This window comes from Pempheris klunzingeri, chromosome 4 (genome assembly GCF_042242105.1).
Source record: "Pempheris klunzingeri isolate RE-2024b chromosome 4, fPemKlu1.hap1, whole genome shotgun sequence".
Classification (NCBI taxonomy): domain Eukaryota; kingdom Metazoa; phylum Chordata; class Actinopteri; order Acropomatiformes; family Pempheridae; genus Pempheris; species Pempheris klunzingeri.
This window is the reverse complement of record NC_092015.1, coordinates 2,756,603-2,775,857: the sequence shown is the minus strand read 5'-3', so window position 1 is coordinate 2,775,857 and position 19,255 is coordinate 2,756,603. Positions and strand designations below refer to the sequence as shown.

Below are 19,255 nucleotides of genomic sequence, written 5' to 3'. Positions count from 1 at the left end.
TCCCCAAATAAAGTTCCCCAGGTGAACAGTTCCCTCCTCATTTCCCCACAGACACATTTCTCTCTTAGCTGGAGCTACATTTAGATTTTGTAGATGACATTTTGGACTTTGGACCTTCAAACGACGCACTCGTCTTCTACATGCATGCACACAGGAGCGGACTGGATGGATAATTCAGGTCAGGAAACTAACGTGACTCCAGGCAATCCTCCACATTCACTAAGACCACAGACACTGACGGCATTTCAACAAATATTTTACTTTTTTGCCAATTGCACTTGTTATTCAGACATAAGACTTTTGTGCTCTTTAGGCGTGTGTGTGTTCACAGCTGGTGTTTCCTCAGAGGTCTGACTGGACTTCTGTTGATCATCATGAAGCTCTGAGTGTTTTAGAAACACCTGAGGAAAGGTAGCTCGATATGACGTGCTGATATTTGTAATTTCTCAGCCTTTAGCAGCACCTTCCTCCGGAGCTTTGTCTCCTTTTACTGCGCTCCCTCTCAGCTCCACCTTTCCACCGCTCGGCCACAAACTCGCCGTGCACTGACAGGACGTTGTGCTGATGTGTGTACATGTGTGTGACCAGATAAACGTGATAACAGACGGAGATAACACCAGGCTAAGAGCAGGCAGGGGGGCTGACGGTCTGCAGCTCTGACGGACTGTAGCTGCCTTGTGTCGTTTTCTTTCCCACACTAGAGCTGATTTTGCCCACATGGTGCGCTGCCTGCACCTCTTCACTGGCTACACTATTGAAATGGAGAGATGCTGCGTCTCGCTCTAGTTCCTGCTGGATTACAGATGTTATGTGACGTTTGAAACTCTGTTACTCCACTAAAGGTCAGTGAATGTGTTTTATTTAAATATGGGCCCTTGTTTTTTTACTATCACTGTTCATTTTGTATTTTTCTACTTTTTTTAGTGATTCTATTACTTTTTCTATGTATTACAGGTTTTTTCATATCAGTACTTTTTCCTCTTTCATATAAAGTAACCTTTTTGGTCATTTCTGGGGTATTATGTGTGTGTGTTGTGTGTGCATGCTTATGCTGTCTGCATGTGTGTGCTGTATGACAGCTGGATGCCGGGGGGTTGGGTTAACAGGGAAAATGTCATTTGTGCGAGATGTTTATTTGTACTGTTCCACAATGACACTCACATAAATAAACTTTGGAAAGACAGAAAACAGTGCGACAGTGATCAAAGCAAGTACGGAAATCTTACGATAATAACAGTGACAATCTTAAAAATTCAGATATTACTATTTAATATACAGCTTGTGCTGTATATTAAATAAAATAAAATACTGAAAGTGTTGTAACGGAGCTGTGAGACGTTTGAGTCCTGCTCCGCTTTCAGACTGACGCAATGAAAAGATAAAAGACAACAGAGGGGCTGGAGTGTGAGTGTGTGTGTGTGTGTGTGTGTGTGTGTGTGTGTGATGGTGGGAGCTCCAGTCAGGTGCACTAGACTCGTCGCTGTGGAAACGGCGGTGGCGCCATAGAAGCAGCCTCTCAACCGCCAACCTGTCTGACAGAGGAGCAACAATGTCTGTCTGTGTGTGTGTGTGTGTGTGTGTGTGTGTGTGTGTGTGTGTGTGTGTGTGTGTGTGTGTGTGTGTGTGTGTGTGTGTGTGTGTGTGAGAAGGACATAAAAAAAGGAATTTGTGAAGTTGTTTGCTAAAGTGAGCCACAGTGTCTGGTGGGGACATTTTGTTGGGCCCCACTAAGGAAAAAACTTTCTTTAAACTGCTGTTGATGAAACAAGTATAAAACCATTTGTTTGTGATGGTTAAGTTGAGCCTGACGGTCACAGAGAGGCTGAAGGATATAAAGAGTAATACTGAATACTGTGACAGTAGAAACAGTTCATTAGTTTAAAAAGTAAGATTAAAATACATTAGTCCATTAATCAATATGTTGTTTGACGGACCTTTAAACTATGTTGATTTTCTGCTTTTCTTTGTCTCATATGATGAACTGAACATTTTCCCACTATTTTCTGACATTTTGCAGACAGATCAATTAATCTGTTAGTTAAATTATGATTAAAAAAAGAAACTGTGCATCAATCGACGATGAAAATATTGATTCTACACACACTGATTTAAATGGTGTGGATGAATTAGAAACAGCTGCATATTAATCTGTATACACACGTTTACGGCAGGGCTGTCGGAGAGAGAGGGAGAGAGAGAGAGAGGGAGAGAGAGAGCCTCTTCTCAGATTAGTTAATCTTTCTTAAATTCTGTTATGTATAAGTGTGTGTGTGTGTGTGTGTGTGTGTGTGTGTGTGTGTGTGTTGCAGACTTGACCTCGCAGAGAACAGAGAGCCTCTTTGAAAAACTGTTTCTAAATAAATGTAAAAAAAACCTTTGCTTCCCTTGTGACTCTCTCTCCCTCTCTCTCTCTCCCTCTCTCTCCCTCCCTCTCTCTCTCATCAGAAATGGTGTTTTGCCTCATTAGGAACAGGCTTTGGTCCCCACGAGGACTTCTGGTCCCGCCAACGTCGTTGTTTACACCAGAAACAATCCCAATAAGACTAGAAAAGGGTGTGAACACACACACTCACTCCATTTAAAGATTAATGGCTGTGAGAAATCTAATGGACGAGTGCTACCTGGACACCATTACTGGACTCGTCTGGGACGGTATAGGGAACAACACAGTGTGTGTGTGTGTGTGTGTGTGTGTGTGTGTGTGTGTGTGCCAGAGGGAGGGTCAGCTAAACTAACCATTTAAAGGAAATCCTGGATGTTTTAAATAGAGTTACAGGTTCAGCTGTTGTGTTCATAGATTCAACCTGTTAAGTGTTTACATTTATTATACAAAACACAGTTTTTACTGTATTTTCAACATAAATGTGTGTCTAGAGACCCTAAAACTATGAGAAAAGACCATCTTCATTTTTTTTCTTCTGCTCCATCTTTCGGTAAATGTGTGCTGCTGATCATGTGACTTCATTCAGCCCTTCAGCCACCCAATGAAAACATGAATCCACCTCCCTGTCTGCCATTACTATGTGGCTAACGCTCGCTCTGGTAATAAGGTGTGGGGGGTACGAGCAAACTGTTCTGTTGTTTGCTGCAAAAACCCTTTAGATGCTGTTTCTCTTTGTGCACATTTGCTCTCACATTTCACTTCACATATTTTCACTTAAACTCCTTTCACTGCTTAGACTTTAGCTTAACTACTTTATCAGCTGTTTGTATTCAGTCACCACTCTAAACATTATAACCTCAACTTCAACTCATTTAAGCAGACTTAAAGGTGCAGCCTTTGTGTTGTAGACTTATTATTTAGTACAAGAAAAAGCAAAGGGAGAGTGAATCCTCGTCAGCCACCGTAGGTCCTCCTACACACTTCAAATGGGAGGGGTGAGGCGAGGGACACTCAGGTGACACTCCCCTCTAGATGGCACTAAATCATACACTGCACCTACAAGTTGTGTTAAGTTTTTTTTAATAGAATTTTCTGAGTGAGCACAAAATTTTCCTTCCAGAAAATGTTGTTTGTTCACCTTGATGAGCAGGTGTCTCAGCCTGTGTGTGTGTGTGTGTGTGTGTCCTTACCGATTTGGTGTGTTCTGGTCGGGGTGCGATCACCGGCGGCGGCTCGGCCTCGTCTTCATCCTCGTCCTCGGATACAGTTGCTATGGCGGGGGTTTCGGACACGGCCTTGGAGCTCTGTGTGATGTCACAGGGGGAGAGAGGGCGGGGCCTCAGTGACATCATCGTCACATGAGCCAACAGCGACACCAGACCCATCATTGCTTCCTGCTGTTACTGTCACTTCCCCTACTGCTTCATCGTCTCATCATGCAGAGACGTCCTCCTGTCCGTCTCTCGCTCTTCTCCTCTACTTGTTTTTTCTCTGAATTTAACCTTTTTTCTTTCTCGCTTCCTTCGCTGTCTTCCACCCTTTTTTGTCTCCCTTCTCTCGCCCTCCTCTCGTCATCACTGTTGATGTCTCGGAGCTCTGGCCATGTCTGGCTTCTGATGCCACTAGTCACACATCTTCTCCCTTCTATCTCTCTCTGATGCTCGGCTGGTGGCCAAGCTGCAGAGACAGAGAAATGGTGAAAGGAGGAAAAGATGCTGATTCACAATGCAGAGAGAGAGAGAGTGAGTGAGAGAGAGAGACAGAGAGAGAGAGAGAGAGAGAGAGGGGAAGAGGAGGGCATCTCTAGGAGTGGCATCATCATCACTTCCTCCTCCCTTCTTGTCTTTATTCTCACCTTGATAGTTTTGTTTAAAGGCACCTTTCAGACTTTAATTTGCACTGCAGCAAACAAAAGCTTAGTCATTAATTTCAATAATAAGACTTTGGAGCTGTGTGTTTGTCCTCCAGGGAATAAAGTTGGTCTGTACTGGAAATGCATTGACCAATCAAAGAGGGTGCACATGCACAGACCAGGTGGAACACCTGTGTATTCTTTAAGTCTGAACATACTGTATAAGTGCATATAAAGGACTTTTCCCTTTAATATTAATATATAAATCTAAATCTCCCATTTAATTGCAACTAGTAGCTCAGGAGTTCTTCAGGTATGTGGCTAACTTCACGGAAGCTTGTTATTTTTCCGTGCAACAAAAATCCAATTAAAGGAATAGTTTGACATGTTTTAGCTTATTTGGTAAAGAGTTAGAAGAGGAGATTGTTTGCTCTCATGCCTGTGTGGTGCACACGAAGCTACGGCCAGAAACCAGTTAGCTTAGCTTGGCATGAAGGCCGGGAACAGCTAATGAGGCTCAGTCCAAAGGTAACAAAATCCACCCACCAGCACCTCTAAAGTCCACAAACAAGCAGCTAATACCACATTTGTTAATCCATACAAAAAGTACTAAAAGTTCCACAGGCTTCTGGACGGGACTGTTTCTTGTGAGGTGATCTCCTGGAGTTGTGCTAAGCTAAGCGGCTGCTGACTGTAGCTTCAAACAGGATTTATTGTACAGACATGTCAGTGTTGATCTACTCCTTTGATATAAATCCGGAGTGCTTTTAGTGTCTGTCAGTTACATCGTCTCCTGTACGGTCCAGAGCTGTTTTAATAAAATGATTTGCACTATCCTGTCCCACACTGCTCTACACTGTCCTTTCTCTGCACTGACATCATTCACAGTAGTTTTAGTGAGTTAAACTTTGGTTGATACACATCAGAACCCTTCATCAGTTCATATCTTGTAGCTATTAGTTGTTTCTTCCCTTTGAAGAGCGATTAATTAATGAGCCAACTTGTGCTGCAGACACACCAGAATAAACAGGAAACAACACAAAGGCCTCAACCTCCTCCTCTTCTTTAACACTCTGCTTCCATTCAAGCCTGTTCTCCTCTCACTTCTCTGTGTCTATCACCACATCTCATCTCACCCCATCAGCTACTCTCTCTCCCTCTCGTGCTCTCCGGTCTGTCTTGTCAAACGGTAGATTAAACCTCATCTCCTCCACTCCTTCTTTTAATCTCCTCAGCGTCACACACTGCAGCTCTCCCTCCTTCCTCTCTTAATCCTTTCACTCCTTGTTACCCTGACTGACTACAGACAGGCTCCATTTCTCTTCCAGACAGTCTCCTCTCAAATTTGCCTCCTCCACTTTGTTTCCCCTCAAACTCTCCTTTTTAAATTCAGAGTTAAATTCTAGCGGTCTTGATGAACATGTTGGATGGTAGAAACTGAGGTTTGCTGTTTATGGAATCATCATATAAACCTCTGTCTATTTCATACAAATTGATGTTCACACTTTTTTTATGAATGAGGACATCTTTTATACATTTAAGTAATGCCTGAGTGTGAACGGTGTTTATAAAGGCCAGGTAACATTTACAGCTACTGGGGAAATTGTGGAGAATTATGACCCTTTCAGCTTTCCGTTGTTGTTTAAAGCACCTTGTGAACATCAGCAATGATACATTTACTAAGTCAAGAGACTCGAGACTTTCAGTGTGAGTTTATAACAAATAGAACTGATAAATTAATGCATTGGGTTCTTAACGACTGTGGACAAAGTAAAGCAGAGTTATGTTTTTTTTGTGGATCGGACTGGTGCAGGGATTTAAGTTTTGGAAGCAATATAATCACTATTTGTTACCTTCTGAGGCCCCATTTACTCCGTCTAGGCTGTATTTGGATATAACTTTATCATCCTGCATGTGCACTTGGTTTTCAGGCCGGTTCTGAACAGAAGGTGTGAACTTTGATTGCAAATTTCCACCTACAGAATACAATGGGTGGACTGTATGGGGCTTCCACCTGCACACAACTCTGCAGGTCGTTATAAGTCGACTTACTGGGATAATAATTCTTAAATTTCTTTAATTAATGTGAGGTTGATAATGTCGTAAATCTGATGTGGAAACAGTTGTCGTCTTACCGTTGTGGTGGAGGAGTTGTAGGCATCAACGTTCTTATCTGCAGGGAAAAACAGAGAAACAAATTAAAAGAAAAGACAATAAGGAGGAAGAGCAACATGTGCAAGTGTGTGTGTGTGTGTGTGTGTGTGTGTGTGTACCTGTGAAGCTCATGTATTTCTGGCTGTTGGCGGTTTCTTTTGAGTCGTAGAACTTTAAAACGTCGAGGACGGCCTGAGGATTCTTCTTCTGCTCCAGCTTGGTGATGTTGGACGTCTGCAGGAGCCGGGCCCACTGCTCCGGCATGCCCTACACACACACACACACACACACACACACACATACACGCACACACAGTTTCATTTCATACTTTATTCCAAGAGCATTGTGTATTTTGCACTTATTTATGAGTTGCATCTGAGATAAATGGCCATTGCTTTTTGATGGACAACATGTTTCAGACAATACAACAAAGTATTGTAGTAAAGAGGACACACACACACACACACACACACACACACACACACACACACACACACAGGCTTCCTATAGAGTCCTAACAAGGCAGTCTTGTCATATTTGTACTTCAGACACATAAGTGGGTCACATCTCCTTGTTTTCCAGCTCTCTCTCTCTACTCATCTGTCTGGGTCAGTCCATCACTCTCACTCCTCCACTTCCTGCTCCGTCACTTTATTCAGGTCTCATCTTTCCTCAGTGTCAAACCATCATTTCATCCATCTATCCAATGTCTCTGTGCATAACATTATATTACATTACATCTGGCTGACACCTTTATCCAAAGCCGCCAACAATAAGCACATTCAGCCATGTGGATACAACCCACAAGAAGCATCAATGCATCAGTTTCAGCAAATATGCTGAACTGTTAAAGTGCTAAATTTAGAAACAGTTTTTTAACAGGCTAACACACGCTGCTCCCTGTGTGCTGTCTGAACGTTATTTAGGTTTTAGTTAGTTAGTTTAGTTTGAGTAAAAAGGACAAATGTTTATGTGCATATAGATGTGTGTATAAGTGAGAAGAACGAACTATGTCCCAGATTACAGAAAAAGAAGGAGTAGGTCAGTGAGCATGCGCGCACGCACACACACACACACACACACACACACACAGATTCTCTCTCTCTCACACACACACACACACACACACAGTTTAACTCCCAGCTAAAAGAGCCTGGTCAGGCGGATCGAGTGAGTCAGCTAAACAAGGCGTCTTTGTCTAATGTGATTATTTAAAAAGGTTCATTTGCCAAGTCTGTGTGTGTGTATCTAACACACACACACACACACACAACAATGAACATGAGTGCTTTGGTAAGCAATTAAAAAGTATATTAACACACCAGACGCACACCGCGGTTGCTTTTGGTAAATGTAATAGTTGTGTTCCTACACGTAGGGGAACAAACACACAACATCACACACACACTTACAGTAAACTCCCCAGTAACTGCATCAAAGCCGACATGGATGGTGTGCTCGAAATCAGACGGAAGAGAAATCTCTGGACGTTCCTTCTTCTTATAGGCTGAAAGAAAAGACAGAAAAAATGATTTGACATCATTTTAGATTGTCTGAGGAAGCCAAAACATAATAATAAATATGATGTGGTGTTTAATAACCAGTTTATAAGTAAGAGACAACCCTAAATGCAACAAAGAAAAAAGCCCTTGAAGAGGAGATCCAGGCTCATTAATTTCCTGGAAAGACTTTAAATCCAGGGAGAAAACGTGAAGAGGAAAAGAGGGAGGCAGACAGAATATAATAGCAGATAAAAATACAGCGAGAGTGAGGACAAACAAAGAGAGACACCATATGTTAGAAACGATGCCAGGGGATCCTCTGGGAAATCATAACTCCACTGAGGATCACAGACAGCAGATCCCCTGGGATGACTAACAATGATGCAGGACCACCAGCTTCCTGCGAAGCATCATGGGTAACCCATGCACGTGTGTGGAAGTGTACAGTGAGGTAGTTTGTCAACAAAAAGTGGGTACGTGTATATCTAGAGGATTTGATTTCAGACACTGAAGCATAAAACACAGTGTGCTGGTCAGTCATACAAGCTGAACACTTACAGTTGCTGACAAGCAATAAGAACATGAAGAAAAAACAATCATGTGCAATATTTCCTATATATTTTTTTATATTGTTATAACCTAATCATGTGCAGTAGCCTTTTCTCTCATTCATCATGCAAATTACACTGTTTTTGTATATACTGTATATATTATTTTTTATATATTTATACTTTTATCCAGTATGTGTGTATGTGTGAACTGCTGCTGACTGTGAATTACCCCACTGTGGGATAAATAAAGGCTAATCTATCTATCTATCTATCTATCTATCAGGCTGCAGTTAGCTTAGCACAAACACTGGAGCCAGGCTAACTGTCTTCCCTTGTTTCCTGTCTTTATGCTAAGCTAAGCTGAACAGCTGCTGGTAGATATAATAAAAATGGTATCTGTCTTCTAATTTAACCTTCAGAAAGAAAGCAAATAAACCTCTGTCCCAAAATGTCAAACTATTTCTTTAAAAGAAAACAGGAGCAATATTAGAGGGTCAGTTTTCTGTTAAAAATCCTGATTGATTCTGTAATAAAAGGCCACTTAAAAGTATTTTTGTTGGCCAAAGGCTTCCTGCCAAGCGACAGGACGCCCGTAGCTTTATCTCCCAGTGGTACACTCAGCTACATCTGTTGAGCTCAGCTGTGTATATTCCCAAAAGACATTATCATTATCATAAACAAACCAAAAACTAAAGAAATGCAAAGAAAAACGAATAACATACTTTCATAATTAGAAGTTATCATCAGGTAATTATTGATACTGATATATAAAACTGATATACTGGCCTATAAATATGGACTGTCTTCTCTGTGTGTGTGTGTGTGTGTGAGAACAGAGCTGTTTTTACAGCACTGGTTCCTTTATCTGTGTGTGCAGCGGTTCAAAGGTCATTGCAGACTAACAACACATTGTTGAATTACCACCTTGACGTATCGGAGCTGGATTTAGATCCTGCTAATGCTAACAATGCTAAATCTCCTGCGGCTGCTTCACATTAAAATCATTCAACGGGCCAAACACAAAGTGGCTTTTACTGTGACGCAGTCGGAGGGAAACACGAGGCATTTAGCAGGAATCTTCCATCAGAAGGACAAAACTAAACATTTTGAACATAAGTTTGAACATTTTGAAATATCGCAGGACGTAATGGAAGAGTCAGGAGCAGAGGAGCTGCAGGCAAGCAGCTACACACCTCCAACTCATCAGCAACACCATCGCCCTCTTATACTGTGACCTGCTGCTGTGTGGGAAAACTACCCACACCATGAAATCAGACCGTCGTTTCTCACAACATGATGGAAAATGCAGATTATTGACTGATCATGTCTTAGTTTTAAACAGAGGCTGTACTGCGGTGTGTTAAACTCTCTGTAACCTCCAGTTCAACCACAGCTGATACCATGAGGATTACAACTTTATGTCGATCACATCTGGCTGACAACCAATCTGATTACTGAGTTATCAGACCCAATAGTGATCAATAAAGTACAAAGGACTGGGTAATAATTAATAGATTATTGTAATAAGTATGAGTTAATAAGTAATAACACCCTTTTATGTGCCTATTAAATGCTTATTAAGATTATTATGTGTAAACAAGACTATATATATATATATATGTGTTAACAAAATAAATACATGTATTTTCAGATTAAAAGACATTCACCAGCAGAAACTGATTAATTTACAGTGTTAATAAAAGAGTGTCTTGTCAGCTTCATCTATTCTAGGACTGTTTTTGAGGAAGGACCAGAACAACAGAAGAACAGAAAGCTGTCAAACCGATGTGAAAAAAAGAACACGCATGTTAAGATGCTTCGGTGAAATAAGATGGCAGCCGCTGACAGCCACTTGCTCCTGGAGGAAGACTCCATTATGATACTTCCTGTATTATTATTATTAGACATTATGGGGGAGAGCTCGTCTGCCACCAGCAGTGACGCAATAAGGCCGAGATAAAACCCAGTGGATACGCTGAGACTGGGTGTGGCTGTCACACTGCCACCTGCATTACAATATTCATTTTCTACCAAGACAAGTTTTGCTGAGCAGACACGTTCTTCCTCATCACCTTACTGCCTGAAATTACCCAGAAGTACCTAAGAGGCCACCATGATAAGAGCTCTAAATGCTTCTGTGCTTCCTTTTCTCATCCCCGGTAGCACAGATTACACCGGACCATCCTTTATGAAAGGAGAGGAGATGATGCCGACCCACAGCTCCTTGCATTCAAAGCGATGCACCACCCCGCAGACCTGCGTCAGATAACCACATCGTCTAGAGTAAGTGCAGTCAGACTCCCTCAGCGCTGCAGCCGTTTATTCCAAAGTCGTTATGAACTTTATTTTATTCTAGGGTCTATTTTAGCTACTATACTGCAAAATGTTATCTATTCTGTAGGCTGCAGGACCTTTTGAATGACATTAAACTGTTGTGAACTCTCGTTCCCTTGACCCCTTCCATCGAGGATGAGGAGAAGTGTTAAGGAAAAGACATTAGATGTAATTTTTTTGACTGTTCAACAGCCCTGGTCCTTATTATGCCACCGCTGGCCACTGAACAGAGCATAATCTGTACGGTGGCCAGTTTAGGACATCTCGGACTCCGCTTTTCAAACTCAGCTCTACTTTCTCTGACTTGGCTCAGCTTTCCTCTGCCCTCCGTCAGCCTCAGCCGGCCTGTATTGTGCTTATGAAGGCCCGTCTGTTAGCACACACTCAGCGTTAACATATCCATATTAACAGGGTTTCTTAGCAGCATGAATATCTCGGCACTTCACTGCACGTCTAATGGGGGAGTAGTTTCCTTAACAGACTTCAAAGACCTCAGAGAAGGTGCACAGGGTTGAATCCTGCTGTGAGGCGTCTGATAGCAGCGTTGACACAATAAGGCCAGACTGATGTAAACTGTATATATGCAGAGGGAGGAGACACTCAGGAGGTTTAGATGTGTTTTTGAGTATTAAAAGCACTCAACAATAAAAACAAGATCACTGATGAAAACCTGAGGACATGTGTGAAGAATGAAAGGCTGTAACAGTCGTGATTTTGAGATGTGATGATGGTGAAAATGATGATACATCAGGATGACCAGCCTAAAGTGGTTTGTTTGATTCAGGATCAGGAGTATTAAAACCTCAGGTTTCCTAAAAGGAGGGTTGGCAGAGTAATAACAGCTTGTGAAATGTGTTCAGGAACCAAACCAACCCGCTGTAAACATGCAGAACATGTGGGCTTTACGTGGACGGCCCGAATGACTCAGTGTGTGATTTGTTACAAAAGTACAAGTTAATGATAGTAACACGACCTGCACCACACGGAGAACCAAACACTGTGTGAGTTAGATGCCTTAAAGGGACAGTACAGCCCAAAATCTAAATATTCCTCTTGGCTGTACTGCTATTCATCCATCTAAATCTTTTTGGTGTGAGTCGCTGAGTTTTGGAGATACTGGCTGCAGAGACGTCTGCCTTCTCTCGCATAAACAACAGAACTTCCTTGTGGGAACTATTTTCTACCAAACCACCACTAGCTAGCTCAGTGGCTCCGAGAGAGAGAAATTTATTTTTTTGCACTTTGAGCCCCACAAGCTGAGCACCATCCAGTTCCATTGTATTGGAGAGCAGGCACACATCTCTACAGCTAATATCTCCAAAACTCTGTGACTCACACTCATCTAGAAGGATAAATAGTTCTACAGGTAGGAGGTAAAAAAAGTATTTTTGATTTTGGGGTGAAGTGTCCCTTTAATACTAAAGCCCAACAGTATCAGAGCCAAACTAAACACGTGCACTCTCAGCACTCACTCTTATCGCCTCCTCCGGTCAGGATGAATCGGATCGAGCGGTCTTTCTTCTTCTTGTCCTCCGGGTTTGGTGGGAGGGGCTTGGAGCCGTGGTTGAGGGGGGCGGGGTCCTTGTTGCAGGAGCCGATCATGGTGCTGGTGTTCCTCATGGGCGGAGCTGGGGGCTTGTCCTCGACCTCCCCATTATCAGACATCTTCAGCTTGGCTGCAGCCGGCCGCTCCTGCACAAACACACACCAATGACAGAAGAGGCTGAATAATCAGAGGACTCCTTCAAATGACTCAACACAAGGATCAATTTACAGTAATACAAAAAGAAGAGTGCAGAATTACTTGTACTTAATACTAATAATCAAATGTTATTGATTATTGAGTCACCCATCAGTTCCAGCACTACTAGAGGACCTTTGCTTTGTTTGTATTCACAATCAAATTTCATCTTGAAAGCTTTATTTCTCATGTTTTATCTTGTATCACTGCAGTGAAGACACACTGTACTTTTACTGTTCTCTTGTTCAGTCTGCCTCCGCTTTGGCTTATTTTTTCCGTATCTTCTGTTTTATTTGACTCCTTTTCATACAGTCTTGTTTCTCCTCTATGGTGTCTTAATGGCTTTAACTGTCTAGTGTAAAACACTTTAAACTGCTTTGTTTGCTGCTTCTGTGTGAATGTTTCGACTCATCTGCGAAATCCTTCATGCTTGAACAGTTTAAGAGGATTTTCATGCAAATGTGTTAAAAAAAGAAACTATCTTATGAAGATATTCATATTTTTTTTAATGAATTGAGCATTTATTTTACCAGGATTGTCCCATTGAGATCAATTATCTCTTTTACAAGCGAGAACTGGCAAAGAAGAGCAGCAACACAGTTTTAACAAAAAAAAACATCAACATTTAAACAAACACACGAATCTGAGTGACATCAAAATTATCATTATATTATAAAATATTTGCAAATAAACAAATTTAAACATTATGAAGTTTAAGATCGGACTGTTGTCACATGCAGCAGGTGCTGAAAACCTAAAAAAATTTGTCTGCAAAATGTCCTGAGAGCTGAGAGGTTCAGTTTCAATATTTCAAGTTTAAAAGAAAGAAAGAAAGAAAGAACAAAGAGTTTCCATTTGCTCACTGAGTGGTCTGTTTGATCTACAAACACTATGCTGACTAAACCATGGTGTGTGTGTGTGTGTGTGTGTGTGTGTGTGCTGACTCAGACATAAATGCTGTGAGAAGGAAAAGAGCAACTGGTCAAAAGATGACACACACACACATGCATGCGTGGGCACACACACACACACACACACACACAGAGTTGTGCAGTAAGTACAACCTGAAGTACACACACACACCACTGAGAGGCAAAGAGGGACATTTTAACGGGCGGTTTCGCCGCATCACCCTCACGCAAAAATACACATAATCACACACAATCACACAGTGCAAGTTAACCTGCTCTGCTAAATGCTCCAGTGGACACAGAGTCCCAAGAGGAGACTCTATTTGGGTCGGAACTAAACACACACACACACACACACACACACACACACACACACACACACACACACACACACACACACACTGTGTGCTGATGATTCATTAAGGAATTTAACACACACACAGTCCAGACAGTATCGAATCCCTGCAGGTGTTTTTTCAGCAGCTTTGGTCTCATTATAAAATACTGAGGAGGAAACAGAAATGTTCCTCTTAGACTCAGTGTTATCGGTTCTGTGTCTCCACCTCGTTCATATCAGGACGGACTAAAATAAAAACCGACACTGAGAGAGAATTGAAGAATTTCCCATGTTGCACACGTCAGCAGTGGCAGCTCTTCTCCGGTATTCATGAGCGTCATCTGTCCTAAAATATGCTGATGTTCCCTGAATGTCTTTTAAAGCCACAATCACCAATCAGCCAAATCAAAACAGTTCTCGCGGTGCCTCTCTTTTGCAGATGAGAGCTTTCCCTCACAAAACCTCAGAAAAGTGTGAACAGTTTACAACTACAAGGGTACAAACTCCCACCGAGCTGAGTTTTGATCAGCAGCTGCTCTGTTTGCAGGGGTGTGATAGCATCTTTCTCCCCACAGAGGAGTGAAAGTCTGAAAAACTTTATCTCCATTAGGGCTGCCATTCTCTGAGACTGGGTCAGAACCCACACGTGGGTCGCAGGAGACTATTTGGGTCACCAAATCATTTTCATTTGTACGTCTACTAACGTCACACTTCACAGCCGCCATTCAGCAGATGAGTTCCTGTTAGCTGCACCCAAAGGCACTAATTTAGTCTAGTTTATCAAGTCTTTAAAATTTGCATATTGTCCCTGGTGAGAGGAAATAAAAACAATGAGATGACATGTTAACTCTGGTCACATTTATGAAGTATTAAACGTGCATCTCTTCTGCTTCACCTTTTAAGATAAGAAATGGCAGTAAAAATGGTCATCATAGATAAGGTCTGTTGTGGAATTGATCACGATAGTTTGTCATTTTTAAAGAAGGAACACTGAATTAAGGGACTAATAGAAATTCACAGGATAAAAATCTAATCTGTTTCTACAGTTTACTGACAGACTTGTTACTGTCTTCACTGCATTATACAATAAAACCTGGAGGTTTCTGTTAAAATGACAACACTGGTATAAATAAACTAGGAAAAAAAAGCAGGGAAACAAGCTGAAGCATCTTTTTATTTAGAGGTGAAAGACGAGGTGAAGGTTCACCTCACAGCCTCAAAAATCATTATCACACAGTTTTCACTTTAAGCACCAAAAACCACTTCACAAAGCAGCTGGTTCAGCAGAGCTTACCTTAGCAGAGACAGACACACATGTTTCCAGCTTCAGTCCACAAAGAAACAGAAAGAAAGAAAGAAAAAAGAAAGAAAGAAAGAAAGAATCACTCTGAATGGAGAGAAAACGTTGGATCCACTGAGAGCTGCAGTAAAACTAAAGGAGAGTGACTGAGAGTCAGAGGCTCCATCGGCCTTTTGACCAACCCTGCCTCAGTAGACAGTGATGTCACGGCGTGATGTCACAAGGTGAGTCACATGAGGAAGTGGGAAATACGGTGCACACACACACACACACACACACACACACACACACACACACACACACACAAAGAGGTGGTGTGTGTTTACAGCCACATAAAAACAATCACTGTTTACAGGGAAGTGATGGCCCCTTTGTTGTCTGTTGATTTGAGACACACACACACACACACACACACACACACACACACACACACGTATTTATCTTTACACACACACACACACACACACACACACACACACACACACACACACACACACACTTACTGGAACTGAATCACAGAGTAAAAATCACCTTTAGCCTTAAAATAACCTCTTTAAAAATAGCCTGAGGGTAACTTCATAAATCTTTGTCAATCTTTAACACACACACACACACACACACACACACACACACACACACACACACACACACACACACACACACACACACACACACACACACACACACACACACACACACACACACACACACACACACACACACACACACACACACAGATCTCATATTTCAGACATTGCTGTCAGTTTTAGCAGAGCCCTGTTATCAAACAAACCCACACACTGTCTGCTACATGACATGTCAGAGGGTTTTCCCAACCACAGAAAAAGAGAAAGAAATAAAACTAAATACCTGAGCCAATCAGAACGTCAGGCATGCTAACGTCACCACTTTGAGTTTGATAATGTCACCTACAGTATGTAAAACTTGACAAGTCCAATAAAATGGTGAAAAAAGGAAATAGTAACCTGCCAAAAAGGTCTGAGTGAAACAGAAGTGATGTAGACGCCTTCAAATGTGGTCGTGTTCACCATGAACATCCTACGCTTGTAGTGTTCACGATGTTGGAGGTGGAAATTCTATGAGCGCTCCAAGTCATGAAAATTATTCAGAGGACGGTGAGTTCATATATTGTAATTTTAGTCATGTAGAGTTTATCTATTTTATGTCCGAGGAATGATGTTGATATTCCCACGGGCTTCAAATGTCCACCATTAATGCTGACTGTCTAAATTATCATCATCTTCCAGACGGTGAGAGCGAGGAGTCTTTTGGCGTCCATGTTGCCTAGTAATGTTATTCTGTAACCAGGTGAACACCAAGAATATGGTGTAGAAGACTTCCCGTGTCATAACCACGAGCTCAGGAGCTCCGTCTGAAGGTGGCAACTGTTACAAGAGGGATTTGAAGCAAATCTTTAATATTTAATTGAACGACTAAGGGGTGGGCGTGGCTTAGTGATCACTGCAGTGGATCCACCACCCGTTCTGTTAGATCAGCGAAGGGACTGTGGTAGAAAAATACTATGTTTTTTAAGAATATAGTGAGCAACATGAGAAGGCAAACTTTTACCATGGAGAGGCTGCAAACAGCACAGCAACCAATGAGCTAAGAGAGATCACACACACACACACACACACACACACACACACACACTGTAATGTTTATGACAGTGAGTGACCATGAAGTGTGTGTGTGTCAGAGACTGTCTGTCTGACTGATGAGAAAATATCACAGTGTCAGACAGCGTATATGATATCCACACACACACACACACACACACACACACACAGATTATAGTGTGTCTCTGTGAGTCACAAATTGTCGGAGCTGTCATGGCCGACCCATCCGTTTCTCTAGCTGACAACTTTCTCACTTTTCATCTCCTCCTCTCTGCTTCCTTTCCTCCTTCTTTTCATCACGCTCCAGGATTCTCCATCTTTTCCCGTCCACCTCCAAATCTTCTTCTTCTCCTTCTTTCCCATCAGTGCTTTTATTTTACCTTTAGCTTCATCCATCTCTCCCTTTCCATGTTTCTAAACTTAGATTCTACCAGACTGGTCTTTCTCTTTTTAATGCTCCCTCTTCCTCATCCCTCTTTACTTTGCTCCCCATCATAGTGAATCATGTCTGATCAGTGTCTCTGATCCAAATTACGCCGACACTGTGAGCATATTTGTCATTTAAATCCAACAACACAGCATAACATGAAATCTGACATATTAAGATTCTTACTCCTAAAAGACGTAGGCCACCTGATGAATTTAAGTCTAATATTCATCCGGTTTCTACCTCTGTTTTTGGTCTCCACTGCCTCCTGAGGAAATATCTGGCTGCTAAATGTTCCCCCGTACATGTAAGCTGCACCACTAGAAGGCTGAGGTGGAAAAAACACAGATCAATATTTGATCAGGTTTTATTTTAGCCTGCCTCAGACATCTCTCCTGAAAGCAGCTGCCTGTTGTGGACGGACATGGGGTTGATGAAAGTGGAGGTAAGAAAGGAGCCAGGTGACTTGAGCAACCCCTTTTTGCTTTACACAGAGTCATTTAATCCATATTTACCATAAAAATATTGATTAGTGACTTCATATTGCTCAGTGGCAGCCTTCAAAACCCGATATGAAGTCTGGAGAAACAGATTTCTGCTGCTGGGATCACATCTCTGAAATGTCCCGGAGCTCCAGTGGAGAGCAGCCAGATATCCATTCATGAATGTTTGCTCCCTTAATGCGCCCATTAGTCACATGATCATTTTAAAAAGGCACAAGAGGCAACAGTCAAATCAATAGTCACTTCAAAGCAGCGCACACACACACACACACACACACACACACACACAGAAATTTCATCTGATTACTGATCTGGGGAAATAGAACCTCCATCAAGATTTCTATCAATACGCAGATTAAATAAAAAACATTTACCTGTGCTCACACACCCCTCTCTCTCTCTCTCTCTCTCTCTCTCTCTCTCTCTCTCCCTGTTATCCATCTCCTTCACTCGCTCATTATTTCCATCTCTGCCTATTTTACTCATAAATGGCGACAAAACCACATCACACAGAGGTAATACTACTTCAAAACATGTATCTAACAAACACACACATACACAGACAGCAGCCTTCAAAACCAGACATCAAAAACAATACACATGAGCTGTACATGTTACAGAGACTTGCATTATGCACACACACACACACACACACACACACACCTCTGGAGACAGTTGCCATTATATGTCAGCACTTCCTGGAAATGCCATGTCAGCCTCTGAAGTCTTCTTCCCATAGATGTGGCTGCACACACACACACACACACACACACACACACACAACCATCCATGTGTACATTAACCCTCTCTGACACATACATAGTCGCACAGTCGTGCATGTCGCTGCATTTTAAACACAGCGCAGTCTTCACCCTCTCCTCCTGTACCGTATCTCGTTATCCACGTCGCTGAAGCACAAGAGAGATAATCTGAAATGACTGTTGCATAATCGAAACGTTGCATCATTACGGATCGCTGTAACATACAGTTTTTACACGATACATCATCACCTGCAACTGCCTGATTAGTTGTGTTTTCATGACGTACCCCGAGGGCCACGAGTTTCCTATTTTTGTCTCTTTCTTTACAGGGTATTTGCCCTCTGCTCATTTTCCAAGATGAGTCAGTGAGAAGCTAGTCATGCCACAGTTGGGTTTGTTTGATATTTATCAGTGGAGCTCGGAGCGCAGCCCGTGGGCCGACTGCGCCCCCTGAACATGACATGAAATGATTGCATTATATTTTTAATCAGCTGCAGTCCATTGCAGTGGTTTCCTTTTCAACAGCCTTTATAATAGCACAGCATTATAATGCACCACTCAGCTACAGCATCTGCGTCCTCTAACATGCATCTTGTAGAAAGCTACCAGAGGGGATCAGCACAGTAAATATCAGAAGTAAGAGAAGTTATGTTGATGTAGCAACAAATTCCTAATAATGTTATTGTGATATATGGTAGACTCTCTGCTCCTGGGGAACCTTTCTGCCATCTTAATGTTTAAATCGATAAAAATGACTGTGGAGTCCTCAGTCACATGCCAGCTCCCTCTGATTTATATGAAAGCTAACACAGCTGATCTATTTACTGTGAAGTCAGCTGGGATTATGGTAAAAGAAAAC

General features: G+C 42.0%; 1 protein-coding gene across 2 annotated transcripts in view; it reads right to left on the bottom strand.

Annotated features, from left to right (window-relative positions):
- pak1 (p21 protein (Cdc42/Rac)-activated kinase 1) overlaps positions 1–19,255 on the bottom strand; it is a 46,945-nt gene that overhangs the window by 13,051 nt on the left and 14,639 nt on the right. The window contains exons 1-6 of one of the 2 annotated variants that reach the window (XM_070828768.1): positions 15,060–15,122; positions 12,249–12,468; positions 7,802–7,896; positions 6,509–6,656; positions 6,371–6,408; positions 3,574–3,687 (exon numbers count right to left, since the gene is read on the bottom strand). In XM_070828768.1, the coding sequence (XP_070684869.1) occupies positions 3,574–3,687; positions 6,371–6,408; positions 6,509–6,656; positions 7,802–7,896; positions 12,249–12,441 (588 nt within the window). In that variant the 5' untranslated portion in view covers positions 12,442–12,468; positions 15,060–15,122. Of the gene's footprint in view, positions 1–3,573; positions 3,688–6,370; positions 6,409–6,508; positions 6,657–7,801; positions 7,897–12,248; positions 12,469–15,059; positions 15,123–19,255 lie in introns of those variants that run through there. The other variant, XM_070828769.1, reaches the window with a different exon arrangement.